Raw genomic sequence first — 12,916 nt, forward strand, 5'->3', positions numbered from 1 at the left:
CCGCGGCCTGGCACCCCCTCGGTGGTGAACAGCGCGGAGGCTCCTCGGACGATGAAGAGGTAGAGCTGCCTTGTGATCCACTTCTGGGTGTTTATCCAAGGAAAGCAAAACGCTGATCTGAAAAGGCGCAGGCACCCCTGCACTCACGGCAGCACTGTCTGCAGCGGCAGGACACGGACGCGGCCCAGGCGGACAGAGGACCGTGGCGACACGGGTGGACCTGCGCAGAGCGCTGCTCGGCAAGGCAAGTCACACCGAGGAAGACAGACACCGCCTGACCTCGCCTCCACATGGAATCTACAAAAACACAGGAACTTCATAAAGAAAATGAAACGGGAACAGGCCCCCAGACACAGGGAGCAGACGGGCGGCTGCGGAAGGAAGGGGTGGGGAATGGGAGCTAAAAGATGAATGAGTAAGATTTTATTGGTGGTAAAATTCTCCTAAAAGATTTTTAAAAGTCTATGTTCTATAAGGAAGTTAAGCAAAAGAGAATTTAAGAACAAGAAAGTAAACGCTTAAAAAAAAAATTAAGCCACTTTTTTTGCATAACTTACAAAACCTAAATCAAATGCAGCATTTCTAAGGAAATTGTAATTTACCAAACTGATCTCAGGAGATGAAGTTTAAACAGATCGTTATCCATAAAGAGAGAAATTATCAAAGAGCTGCCCTTCCCACCAAGAACAGAGCCATGCGGCTTCCCAAGGAAATTCTCCCAGACCCTTGAAGCCCAGGGAGCCCCCAGTCACGGGGGTGCTGCAGAGCAACGCGCCCAGTTCGCTCGGTGGGTCGGTGGCCGCGGTCCCCTGACGCACCGCAGGCTGCGGAGCTCCCCCACAGCGCGCCTCTGGCCCCGGCACACGGTTGAGGACACGGGCCTCTCTTGCCACCATGTCCTGGGGGTTTCTTGGCTGATATTTGTGTAGGAAAAATGTACACATCCCCCAAGCTCCATATAAAGCTTTTAACAGCAACAAAAATGTGGCAGAAAACTCTCAGGCAAAATCCAACATTCAGCTGGTCCACTCTCAGGCTCCTGTGCGGACGCCTCTGAAACGCGCAGGGAGCACCGACAAAGGCGCGTCCACAGCAGTCGCTTGCGAACAGCTCTCGAAGCCGCGGTGACCACAGACACTGCGTGAGGCATTGGATGTCCTAACAAGACGGTTTTGAGTTTTCCACGGTTCACTATGCTTTAACTGTATTTTAAGAAATTGGTTGGGGACTTTGAACACAACCTACTTCATGTACTATAATTTTATAAGACATTATGACTGTTCCCACTTAAAATAATGGGGCATGAGACTCCCATTACAATTCTGATTTTCAGAAATGGCTTTGTGATGTTAAGCGAGAGAGAACCACACACGTCGCACCTTAACCTGCGATGCCTGAACGGGACACAGAAAGCGACAGAACTCGTCTCACTGTAAAGCACTGATCCTGAAATCCTACAGAAAACATTTATTTTAAGATCGCCAGGACAGTTCGATATCAGAAAATTCATTATCATGAACGTCCACGTTTCTGCTGGATGATCTAATAATGATGAAAGGCCTTCAGAAAATTCAACATTTATTCCAGATAAATACAGTCACTGGAAAAAGAACTCACGGATACTGTAACCGGACCACACCCCCCCAACCCCCCCGCCAAGGCCAAAGCCAGCACCTGCTTGGTGCAGCAACAGGCCTGCGCCCCCGGCTCCGCGCGGACGGCATCGCCGTCCCTGCGGCCACACCGTGCGGCCACAGACGCACGCACGCACGCACGGCGCAAGGGGTAACGCTTGGAATGGAATAGTTAGAACTATATTTGCAGCAATCGTAATAGTACACTTATTAGAAAGAAGAAGAGACAATCGATGCAAAAATTAATAAATAATTTGAGGATTCAAAAAGTAACAGGCTGTGAAATTAACATATAAAAATCAGTAGCCTCGATTTCGCCTTCCTGCAGAAGCAATAACAGGGACCAGATTAACCCTCCCACTAATAACAAGAGAAACGCTGACATCGAGAAAATAAAAAGGCCAACTGCAGACTGGGAGGGAACACTCACAACCCATGATGATTGACTGGCATCCCGAGATCACAAATAAACCTTAAAATTCAACTATTGGAAAACAAACCAATTAAAAATGGGCAAAAATGCTGATTACCAGAGCACAGGAAAATTAAACTAGAAATCAATAATAGAAAGTAAGCTGAAAAATTCCAAACTATGCAGCAATTAAATAACACATGGGTCAAAGAAGAAATCTCAAGAGAAATTTTTAAATATTTTTAACTAAATAAAAGTGAAAACACAACTTATCAAATTCATTAATGAAGCAATACTTTTTGAGGGAATGTAAGCTCTCAATGCACATATTAGAGGAGAAGAAAGATCTAAAATCAATACTCTATGCTTCCACCTTAGGAAACCAGAAAAAGGAAAGCAAATTAAACCCAGAGTAAGCTAAAGACAGACATAAGATTTAGAGCAGAAATCAATAAAATGTAAGATAGGGGAATCAATAGAAAACATTGAATAGAAACCAAAAGCTGGTTCTTTGAAAAGATCAAAGTGAAAAGCCTCTAGTTAGACCAACTAAGACAGAAGAAAGAAAACACAAATTACTAATATCAGAAAAGAATCAACGACAACAAAAAAACTCCCTACACTGATCAGGAACCCTAGCAGGGCTGCAGGATACATGGTTAGGATACATGGTTAACGTACACAGATGAACCGTTTTCCTATCTACCAACACGAACACGTTGAACTCCAAAACAATACCATTTGTAATAGCATCCCAAAAAAGAACTACTCAGGCGTAAATCTAACAAAATATGTAAAAGATCTCCATGAGGACAACTACAAAACTCGGATGGATAAAATCAAAGACCTCAGTAAATGCAGAGATGGCCCATGTTCATGGACAGCAAGGCCCCGTGCTGTTAAGGTGTCAGCTCTTCCCGATTTGATCTATACGGTCAATGCAATGCCAGTACAACCCCAGCAAGTTATTTTACGGAGACTGACAAGCTGGCTCTAAAGGTTATACGGAGGCAAAAGACCCAGAACAGCCAACAGCTCAGTATGGAAGAGGAAAAGCGTTCAAGGACCGCGCTACCCAACTTGGAGGCTGACTGTAAAATCACGGTCATCCAGACAGTGCGGCGATGCTGGAAAGACACACGACGGCAGCAGTCACCGGAGAAAGGCCTGGACACAGACCCACAGCTACGGCCAGCGACCTGTGACGCCGGAGCAAAGGCCACACAGCAGGACAGAGACAGTGTCGGCAACAGACGGCCCTGGAGCAACGGGCACCACGTGCAAAGCCACGAATCTGGGCACAGACGTTACGCTCCTCACAAACTTAACGTCAAGAGGACCCCCAGGCCTGAATGCACAACCGTGGAGTCCAAGGAGGTGATGTGCGAGACCACGTAGGTGGCCTTGGGGGTCGCGACCCCTTTCAGATGGAGCACTGCAGATGCAGCCCACGAAAGAAACCATGAGTAAGCGAGGCTGCGTTACATTCACAACTTGTGCCTGTAAGAGACAACGTCGGGAGAACGTGAAAACAAGCCACAGGCTGGGAGAAAATACCTGCCGGAGGCACACGGCATGGAAGACTGTTACCCAGAATGCACAGAGAACCTTGGAACTCCACAACGCGACAACAAGCAACCTGATTAGAAGATGGGCCAAAAACCCCAGCAGACGCCCACCGAAAAAGACACACAGGTGGCGATGTGCACGTGACACAACCCGACACCACGACACACCCCCTGGAAGGGCCAGGGCGCGGGACACTCACGACACCACACGCGGGTGGCTCACAGCCCGCTGACGGGAACGCGAACGGTGCGGCTGGTCGGGCAGTTTCCTGCAAAACCACACCCCGGCCGCGCCGCCGTGGCCTGCCTTGGTGCCCAGCCAGAGGGGCTGGGAGCTGATGTCCACGCAGAAGCCTGTACGTGTGTCATAGCAGCTTTACTCACGACTGCCAAAACGTGGGAGCAACCTGGTGTTCTCCAGCAGGTCCGCGGAGAAGCCCACGCAGCCCTGCAGGCAGCGGACCGCCCTTCGGCGCCACAGACCGCGGCCAGCAGGCCGAGGGCGGCCTGGCGCGCAGACTGAGCGGAGGGGCCGGGCCGGCATGGCCGCGCGCTGTGGGGCTCCACCCTGCGACGCCCAGGAAAGACAGAGCTACGGAGGCAGAGCAAAGACCAGGGGCTGGGCAGGAGGGGCCGCTCCCGGGCACCTGGGGACAAAAGCCAGGTAGGGGCGCCGTGCTGGTCCTCACACTGGTCCAGGGAGATCAGAGCGGGGGACGGCCCCTGGGAGCCCGGGGCGGCCGTCATGAGAGCCCACGGAGGCGAGACAGCCAGGGAGGAAGGAGAGGCGAGCGGAGGCAGCCAGGGCCAGCACCTTCCCTTGCTCCCCAGGACGGCACACAGGCCCTCAGCCCCAGGCGGCGGCAGCGCCTGAGCCCGAGAGCAAGTGCAGGTCCGCGTCTGGGCACGGGCCCATCTGCAGGCGCGGGCCCGCCCGCGGCAGGACTAGAACCGTCCACAGGCATCTGTGTCCGCTTGGCTCCTGCGGTCCCCTCTCCCCTCAGGACGCATTCTCTAGCCTCAGTGCCCGCACGACCGCCGTGCACCCCCCGCACGGGGCGAGGGGCCTGTGTCTGTCACCTGCAGGTCCCTCGCTACTCGATGGAGGGACTGGTTCACCCCGGAGCCTCGCTGCCCACACACGGCCAGTCCCGGCTGCTCTGTGAGGACCTCGTGCACGTGAGTGAATGAGTGAGTGAGGGGAAGGAAGACAGAAGCTCAGGTGGGGACAACAGGGCATGCGGGGCGGGGAGGGAAGACAAACCCCAAGACCTCCCCCTCCACACCCACGGGCCTCGGCCCAGGCAAGTCAGCGGCCGTGGTCCTCAGCAGCGTTTGCACGGTTGCAGCCACGCTGGGGTCTATCCTTCTGACGGCACCGTAAGCCCCACAAAGGCAGCCTTAGGCCCCTCCCCCACCCCGGCCTGCTGTGTCCCTGGCACTCCGACCCTGTGCCTGGCAATTGGCTGGGGGCTTGCAGATGCTTTTGGAAAGCAGGGCAGAGCTTAAGTGGCACACGAGAAGCAGTGCTGCCCTGGGCACCGAGGCCCAGAGCTGGCAGCGCGTCCCAGCGGGGGCAATGCAGAGGCGGGCTCTGGCCCCAGGCAGCTGCCAAGGGGCGGGAGAGACGGGGAGGAGCAGATACTCACTGGGGGCAACTGAGGTCTCCCCCGCAGGGCCGGTCGGTGTCACCGGGATCTGCACAGTGGCACTCGGGTCTGGGGGCTGGCTGCCCATCCGAGTGACGTTCCGCTGATTGTCTGCGTCCTCTGGCCGCTCCTCTGCCTTCTGTGCACAGGCACTTGGCAGCGCAAGGCCCACGGCCGTGGCCCCAGGGGCCTCCAGGTCACAGTGTGGCTCCCTGTAACCAGGAACGCACGTCAGAGTCAGCTGCAGCCCAGGCCACACTCCTACTCAGGCTGCAAAACCCCACTCCTTAAACCCCTATCCAGACCCCACACGTCCGTGACCCCCTCTGCTGCTCTGGCACTTCACAGGGTTTACTACTGCTCTGCACACCAATGTGTTTTCAGATCGAAAACGTGGGCAAGGGGCTGACTCAGCTCTCCGTCCCTGGCACAAGACCAGGCTCAGCTGCCATCCCAAGGTGTGCGTGACACGGCACCATGTGCCGAATGGAACACCTGGGGAAGACGTTTCCTAGGTCGCCCCCACTGAGTCCCCCGGGGCCGAAGCCCCAGCGCAGAGCTCCACGTGCCACGCAGCGCCACAGCGGCACTGGCCCCGAGCCGCGGCCTCTGGCTGTGTGGCCGGCTCGGGGCGGCGTGCGGCCAGCGGGTGAGCACCAGGCCGGCTGGTCTGAGCCTGGGCTCCAGCTGCCAGAGCTGGGTCCTGTCCCCGGCAGTGGGCAGGCTGAGCTCTAGGCCTTGGCCACACAGCCTGGCCCTTCCCCTCAGCCCAGGGGACTCCTCAGGTCCCCGACTTCGTCCTCAGGTCCCCGACTTCGTCCTCAGCTCCCCGTGTCCTCTCCCCCCGGGTCCTTGGTCTTTCCCAAGTCAGTGTGTCCCGAGCCAGCCAACAGCTTCCCCCAGAGGCCTCTCATCCTCCTGGAGCCTTAGCGTGGTGGCCGGCTTTCAGTGAGCGCTGCTGGCATTTTACAGTCCCCCGACCAGCGCGGGCCCAGCACCACCTGGAGGGGGCAGAGACAGGCCGCGCAGGGCGGCGGAGTGAACGGGCGGCCAGCGGACCCCGCGCCATGTGCCCTCACTCACTGGGGCTGCGGGGTCCGCGCCTCCTTCTCCTTGTCCTCGGCCTCGCCCTCCTTCTCCGCAGCCTCCTTCTCCATGTCCTCGTGCGCAGGCGGCGCCCTGTGCCGGGGCCGGTGCCGCCGTGCCGGCTCCTCCCCGCACTCTGTCTCCCGGGGCCCGGCCCTGGGGCCGCCGCGGTGCCGTGTGCGCCGCTCCCTGCCCGCGTCCGGTGCGTGCCGGTGCGCACGGTGGCGCCGGGGCTCCCGCTCGGCCGCATCCTCTGGGGAGCCGCGTCGGTGGTGGCGCCGGCCGCCCTCAGGCCCCGGGCCGCGGCCGCGCTCGCTCCTGGCCTCCCGGGCCCCCGCGGCCTCCTTGCTGCGGCTCCGGTGCGCTCGTGCCCGCTCCTCCCGGGCCACGGGCTCCCCGCCCTCCGCCTTCGGGGCGTCGGCCCGGTCCTGCTCCACTGCCGGCGCCGCGCCCTTGTCCTTGTCCTTGTCCTTGTCCTTGTCGCGGTGCCGGTGGTGCCTGCGCGGCGGGTCCGCACCGTCCACGGCCTCTGCGCCCTCGGACCGGGCCTTGGCCCCCGCAGATCCCCGTGCGCCGGGCTCCACCACAAGTGGCCGGTCCAAGTGCGTCTTCATGTCAGGCCGCAGGTGGCGAGAGGTGGCGAAGCGCAGACGCTCCTCGGGGTCCAGCTCGCTGTACAGCGCCTCGCAGCTGGCCCGCAGGTTCTGCAGCCGCAGCTGGCTGGCCCGCTGCTCCCACACCGAGCGCGCCTTGGCTGCGTTCTGCTGCCGGCTGTGGGGAGACGGGAGGTGAGTGCCCCGTGCACGCCCCCACCTCTCCGCCTCGCAGGGGAAGCCACAGATGACACACAGCGATCGATGGAGGGGTGGGCGGCAGAGTGGGTGCAGGGAGCGGGGTGGGCGGGGGGTGCGCGCAGGAGCCGTCATGACCCCTGGCAATCGGTGCACTAGGTGCTGCGCCTGAGGGGCACCCAAGGTAACAGTTCTGCCCGTGGTGACCAGCAGACATCGCACATCACGGGTGCACCGGTGGGGGTCGGGGCGCAAGGCCTCTCCTGAGCCCAAGGACATTGGCCTGAGGCCAAGAGGTGCAGGGCAGTGGGCATGACAGGCACCAGCATGAGGTGGCAGCCAGGCTTCCGGGACAGGGGGGCCGCTGACCAGGAACCCCAGGACGGCGGACGTGGCGGGCGCAGCGTGCAGGGGGGCGGGACCGAGGGACAGGCCGGGGGCTGCGGCCGCCCCAGGAGGGGACTGTCCACCTGCACCGCCTGGAGCAGCCACTGCCAGGGAGGACCGGGGCCAGCAGAGCACAGCCCAAGGGCGGGGGCCTGGGGGGCGGGCCCCCCAGGAGCGGTCAGGGAGCCCGTACTGGCCCTGAGGGGCGGCTCCGTCCGGGCGGCCGCCGCTCCGCTCGGTGACTGCTCCTCGGAGACGCGACCGCCTGTGGTCGCTGATGCCCTGCTCTCTCCTGGCTCCGCGGGGAGCACCCCCCACCCCGGGAGAGCCAGAGCCGGTCCCTGGGGTCCAGGCGCAGCCCTGGCCGTACAGGTCACCCCCGGCTGCGACCCACCCCCCCGCCTCTCAGTCACGTGTGGGCTCTGCAGTCCCAGGGACCCAGGGAGCCCTGTGCACTCTGGCTCTTTGCTGAGGAAACCCCGAGGCAGGCGACCCCAGCCCCCCTCAGCCAAGCAGACCCCCTCGGAAGTCGGGGGCTCTCCCTTCTCCCCGGGGGCCCCCAGACCGTGGTGGCAGCGGCGCTGGCGGCGTGAGAACGAGGCTGACTGTGACGTCTATGCCGCTCAGCGGCCCACACTGCCCTGGGCGCCAGCGCCACCTCGTCCAACGCCCACACCGGCCTTGGGGGTCGGGTACGGCTTCCGCCCCACAGGGGAGGATGCAGCCCAGAGGGCGTGACCCGCAAGGGTCCCACCGCGAGTCCCTGACGGCGCCAGAACCGGACACGTGCAAGGACCAGAAGCAGAAAAGGCTTAACAATAACGGAGGATTCCGCCTGCCCCAGCCTCGCTGGCGGGCTCACCGGGGGCCTCGGCCTGAGGGGCCCCAGGCAGCCCGGCCACCAGCTCGGGGCGCTGGGCCACCGGCACCGTGGGGACCTGCAAAGCAAGGTGCCCGCAGGCTTGGACGAAGTGGAGGATGGCGAGCCCTCCCCTCAGAAGGGGGAGTCTGGGCCCCAAGGTAGGAAGCACTTCCAAGGCAGAGAGCACAACATCCGCCCCTCACCCAGGCGCCCGTGGGGGAAGCAGGGTGATGTGGGGGACAGGCGTCCGCCTCGCCGGCCGCCCCCAGCCCTCTCCTGGGACCGCCCTGCAGCAAAGCCCCCTTTTCTTTGTTTGGCTTCTACCCAGAGCCACAGGGACCTGCCCGCCCCCCACCGGCACCAGAACACAGGGGCCCACCCATGTACAATGGCGGCAGCCAGGCGGGGGGTGCCCGGGCACAGGAGCCGTGAGGGTGCCGGTCACTGCCTCAGGCCCCCAGTCACCCGAAGGTGGGCCCGGGGCCTGGGCCACGCGGCCGGCAGGGTGGTGGCCTGCTCAGACGCCGCTGCGGCCCCGAGGTCCGGCCCCCTGTCAGGACAGACAGGCGAGACGATCGGGGCATGGCCCCCCCCCCCGCGGTCCGCGCCCTCCCAGGGACCCGCTCGAAGTCCCAGAGGCGGCCGACCGTGGGCGGGATGGGAGGGCACCGTGCGGCTGGCGGGCTGCCCTCGGACTTCCCGAGGGCAAGGCCCACCGCGCCGCGCCAGCCCGCCTGCTGGCCTCTCCGCCACGCCCGGCCCCGCGCCCTCACACGGCCTGCAGGGCCCGGCCCGCGGCCACGCCGCCGGCCTCCTCTGCCTGTGCGCAGCTTCGCGCGGCCCCTGGCGCCCGAGCCAGCCGCCTGCCCAGCGCCGTCTCCCACCGCCCAGAGTGCACGCGCGGCACAGGAACCGGGAGCGAGGGCCACTGCCCTCTGCTCCCTGGGACAGCAGGGCTGCTGGCTCTGAGTGCAGGCCAAGTCCTGACTGAAAAGAGCTCTTGCGCTGGCTGGTGCGGCCCAGCGAGTTACACTCCGTCCTGCAAAGCTAAGGGTCGCCGTTTAGTTCCCGGTCTGGGCACAGGCCTGGGTTGCGGGTTCGGTCCTCGGTTGGGGGGCACTTGAGAGGCAACTGATGGAAGTTTCTCTCGCACGTCCGTGTTTCCCTTTCTTCCTCCCTCCCTCCCCTCTCTCTGCAGGTAAGGAAAGCCTTTCACCGAGAACAGGTGCCTGAAGGAGTCACGTGGGGGTCGCTCCCACCGGGCCCTTGCCCAGCCTCCGGGCACAGCTGACCCAGGCGCCGGGCCTGCCTCTGGGCTGCGACCCTGCTGGGAGGTTTTGGGGCTGAAAGAGCCACTGACTACAGCTGCTGGCACCGCGCGGCAGCCCGGGGGGGACACCGCGCGGCCCTACGTCCCCACCTCCACCTGCGCGTCGGCCGTTCCCGACCCGGCCTTCTTACCCCATGGGACAGCGGGGCCCTGGCAGCCAGCAGCTCCGAGCGCCTGTGGGGGGCTGAGCCCAGCTCGGCGCTGGCTGCAGGGACAGCAGGGGCCACCGCCAGGGCGCAGAGCGGGCTCCTGGCCCGCTCCGTCCAGGTGGCCTGCCCGTGCCCGGCCCCTGCAGAGATTTCCCTCCGCACAGCCGGCCCTCTCCCTGAGGAGGAAGCCCTGCGGCCACGCCTCCCCGGCCCACGTGCCCAGCGGGCTGGCGTCGCCCCCAGGAGGGCTGCCCAGGGTTCCTCACGACCGGAAGCAGCCCTGGTCCTGCTGGGACGAGGGCTACGTAGCGCTCGAAGACACGTCCCACCCCAAGGAAGGCAGGAACCGGGCAGGAGTGCCCCACGAGTGTGCCCAGGGAGCACCGACGAACACTCCCCCTCGCGGAGGCTGCACGGAGACCTGAGACCCCAGAGTGACGGGACACGGACAGACAGCAGACGAGAGGACAGAGGCCGGGCGCGGGGGGCGGAGCTCAGAGTCGGATGCCCGCGGGCAGGGCGTGGGGACGTCCGGGTGCGCGCCCACCGTCCCCGCCGGGCTGCAGGAGGCCTGCCTGGGGCTGCCCGGAAGCAAAGGGCCGTAGGGGAAAGCAGAGCGAGGAGGGAAGCGTTGCGTGTGGCTACCAGGAAGCCGGGGCGGGGACGCCGTAGCAATAGCGACTCACGGTGAGTTTACGCTGGAGACAGATGAGCTGCGAGATACAGTAGCTCGAGTTTGCTTTACAAAACTGCACATGCAAAAAACAAAACAAAACAGAACAAAAGTGAGAAAACCAGAGAGAGCTCTAAGACACACGAGCACACGCGTGAGCCGCGTCAGGTCAGCGTGCAGGCTGCGGTGTGCATCTGGGCGGGAGGCCGGGGACACTTCCGTCAGAGCGGTCACCAGCCGGGACCTCGGGGTAAAAGAGAAGTTGAGAGAGAAAGAGCATCTAGCACAAAAGTGAGCCTGCGGGGGACACAGCAGACCCCTGGGGGCTGGAAGACAAGAAGCACTGGCCGGGCCACCCGCCACAGCGTGGCACCCCCGCCCTGGGGGGACAGGGCGGACCCCCGCCGACCCGGGCTCCACGCAGCCGCCCCTCCAGATGTGGGGCCGCTGGGCAGGGCTGGCTGGCGGACCCGGGGCAGCGGCCGGGCCCCCGGAGGGAGCAGGGAGGACCCGGGCCCGGCTGGCGGCCCTGCTCAGCCCTGCTCTGCCCTCGCCCAGCGCGGCCTCGGCCCCGGCCTCGGGCCACTGAGACCCTTCTGGGGGACGAACAAGGTCACGTCCTCAACCCACCGTCCCTTGGGTGTGACTCCAACTGTTCCCAAGTGACGTCCTGGAAGTTTTTCCCAAACCGGCAGAGAGAAACCAAGCACCTTACAACGTCTCCCTTCCCGGCGGCTTCCGCGGGCGGGGGCCGCGGCTCCCGGCACCCCCTCCTCGAGGCCGAGCCCACGGACATTCGGGAGGAGTCCAGGCAACTCACCTGCCCGGAGTCCCTGGGACAAATGGGGGCGTGTGCGAGAGAGCGTGCGAATCGGTGTGTGGCTGTGCTGAGCTTGTGACTGAGCGTGTTCGTGGGAGTGAGCGCGTGAGGGCGTGGGGGGTGAGCGTGCATGTGAACACGTGAGCGTGCACGGCGTGAGTGTGGGGGCAGGTGCAAATGTGTGTGAGTGTAAACGTGTGCCAGTGCGGGCGCCTGCGGGTGTGTCAGAGTGGGGCGCAGGTGTGTGAGGCTTGGTGCACGCGAGTGCGCGAGTGTGAAGCATGCGAGGGAGGGAGTGTCGGGGGCCGGGCAGGTGTGCGCGGGCGCGGGCAGCGGCGTCCGCGTCCTGAGGACGAGGCTAAGAGCCCTGACGGCCGGGAGGCCCACGCCCGCCTCAGCGCCCCTTCCCTCCCAGGGGCCTGGAGCGGCCACCCCCGGAGGCCAGAGGCTCTCCTGGCCCTGGCCGACCCGCAAGGGATGGGGTCTCTCTGAGGCGGGGCCCCAGCTCGGTCCCCTGCCCCTGCCTGTGTCGAGCTGCCCAGAGCACAGAGAGGAGCCTCCTGAACACCTGGGACCCTGACAGTGCCCTCGGCATGCGGGCGTCACAGGAAGCGTCCCGGCCCGGCCCGCACAGGCCACACGGCTCGGCCGGGGAGCAGGGCCGGGCGAAGGTCCCCGCTCTCCCTGCCCGTCCAGGAGCAAGGCTGACCTGGAGAGAGGAAACGGGGGGGGGGGGGGGGGCAGACGGCCAACGGACGCCGGGTGCTCCGAGCAAACCGCCCCGGACCCCGTCACCCCTGCCCTCGCGCTCCAGGAACAGGCCTTGCCCCCGCACGGCGTCTCTGGTGACCACCTCGGACCGACCGCGTGTCCCACAGAGGCGGCAGAGGACACGCACAGAGGGCCAAGGCCTGGGCTGGCGGCCCAGGAGAGCCTGCCGGCCGCACAGGGGAGCGGGGACCGGCTCCAGGCTGGCTGTGACCTCAGGAGGCCTGGGAGGCGAGAAGCAGCTCCGGGGCAGAGGCCAGGCCCACAGCTGCCTTCCTGGGCACCCGGCCCGGACACCCACCCAGAGCCTTGTCCCCACGCAGTGGTGTCCCCGGCAGGGAGCAGAGGATGAGGAAGAGCGTCCACACCCCCTTGTTCGGTGGCCTGACGTGCTCCCCTCGGCCAGGCTCAGCACCCAGCACCCTGCTCTCGGAGGCCTCCCACTGTGGCCCTGCCACACCCCCACAAGGGGGAAGCAGCCCGGCAGGGGCCGCGCACTCAGCTCCAGGAACGGCAGAGAAGACGCGTGTGAATCAAGCCCCAGGCCCACGAGAGCGAACTGCTGACGCAGGGCTGGCCGCTCCGCAGCAGGCTGCCCGCCGGCCGCACACAGAGCTCAGAGAAGGCCCTGCTGCGTCCTGCATGGCGCCCGCCCGGGCTCCAGGGCCCTGCCGCCTCCGCTAGCTGCTCCCCCCCAAAGGCCAGTGCGCTGTGCTTGGCTGGGAGACAGGTCCTCTGCAAACACCTTCACAGGGAACAGGCCGCCGTCGTGCTGACCGCCAGGCGA

General features: G+C 63.8%; 1 protein-coding gene across 1 annotated transcript in view; it reads right to left on the minus strand.

Moving 5' to 3' along the window:
• The window catches only part of CACNA1B (calcium voltage-gated channel subunit alpha1 B), a 122,700-nt gene that overhangs the window by 58,591 nt on the left and 51,193 nt on the right, over positions 1–12,916 (minus strand). The window contains exons 19-20 of the mRNA XM_054584744.1: positions 6,347–7,120; positions 5,264–5,475 (exon numbers count right to left, since the gene is read on the minus strand). Of these exons, the coding sequence (XP_054440719.1) occupies positions 5,264–5,475; positions 6,347–7,120 (986 nt within the window). The remainder of the gene's footprint in view (positions 1–5,263; positions 5,476–6,346; positions 7,121–12,916) is intronic.

This window comes from Pteronotus mesoamericanus, unplaced genomic scaffold, assembly GCF_021234165.1.
Source record: "Pteronotus mesoamericanus isolate MK-2021 breed Mesoamerican mustached bat unplaced genomic scaffold, CSHL_Meso_final contig_78, whole genome shotgun sequence".
NCBI lineage: Eukaryota > Metazoa > Chordata > Mammalia > Chiroptera > Mormoopidae > Pteronotus > Pteronotus mesoamericanus.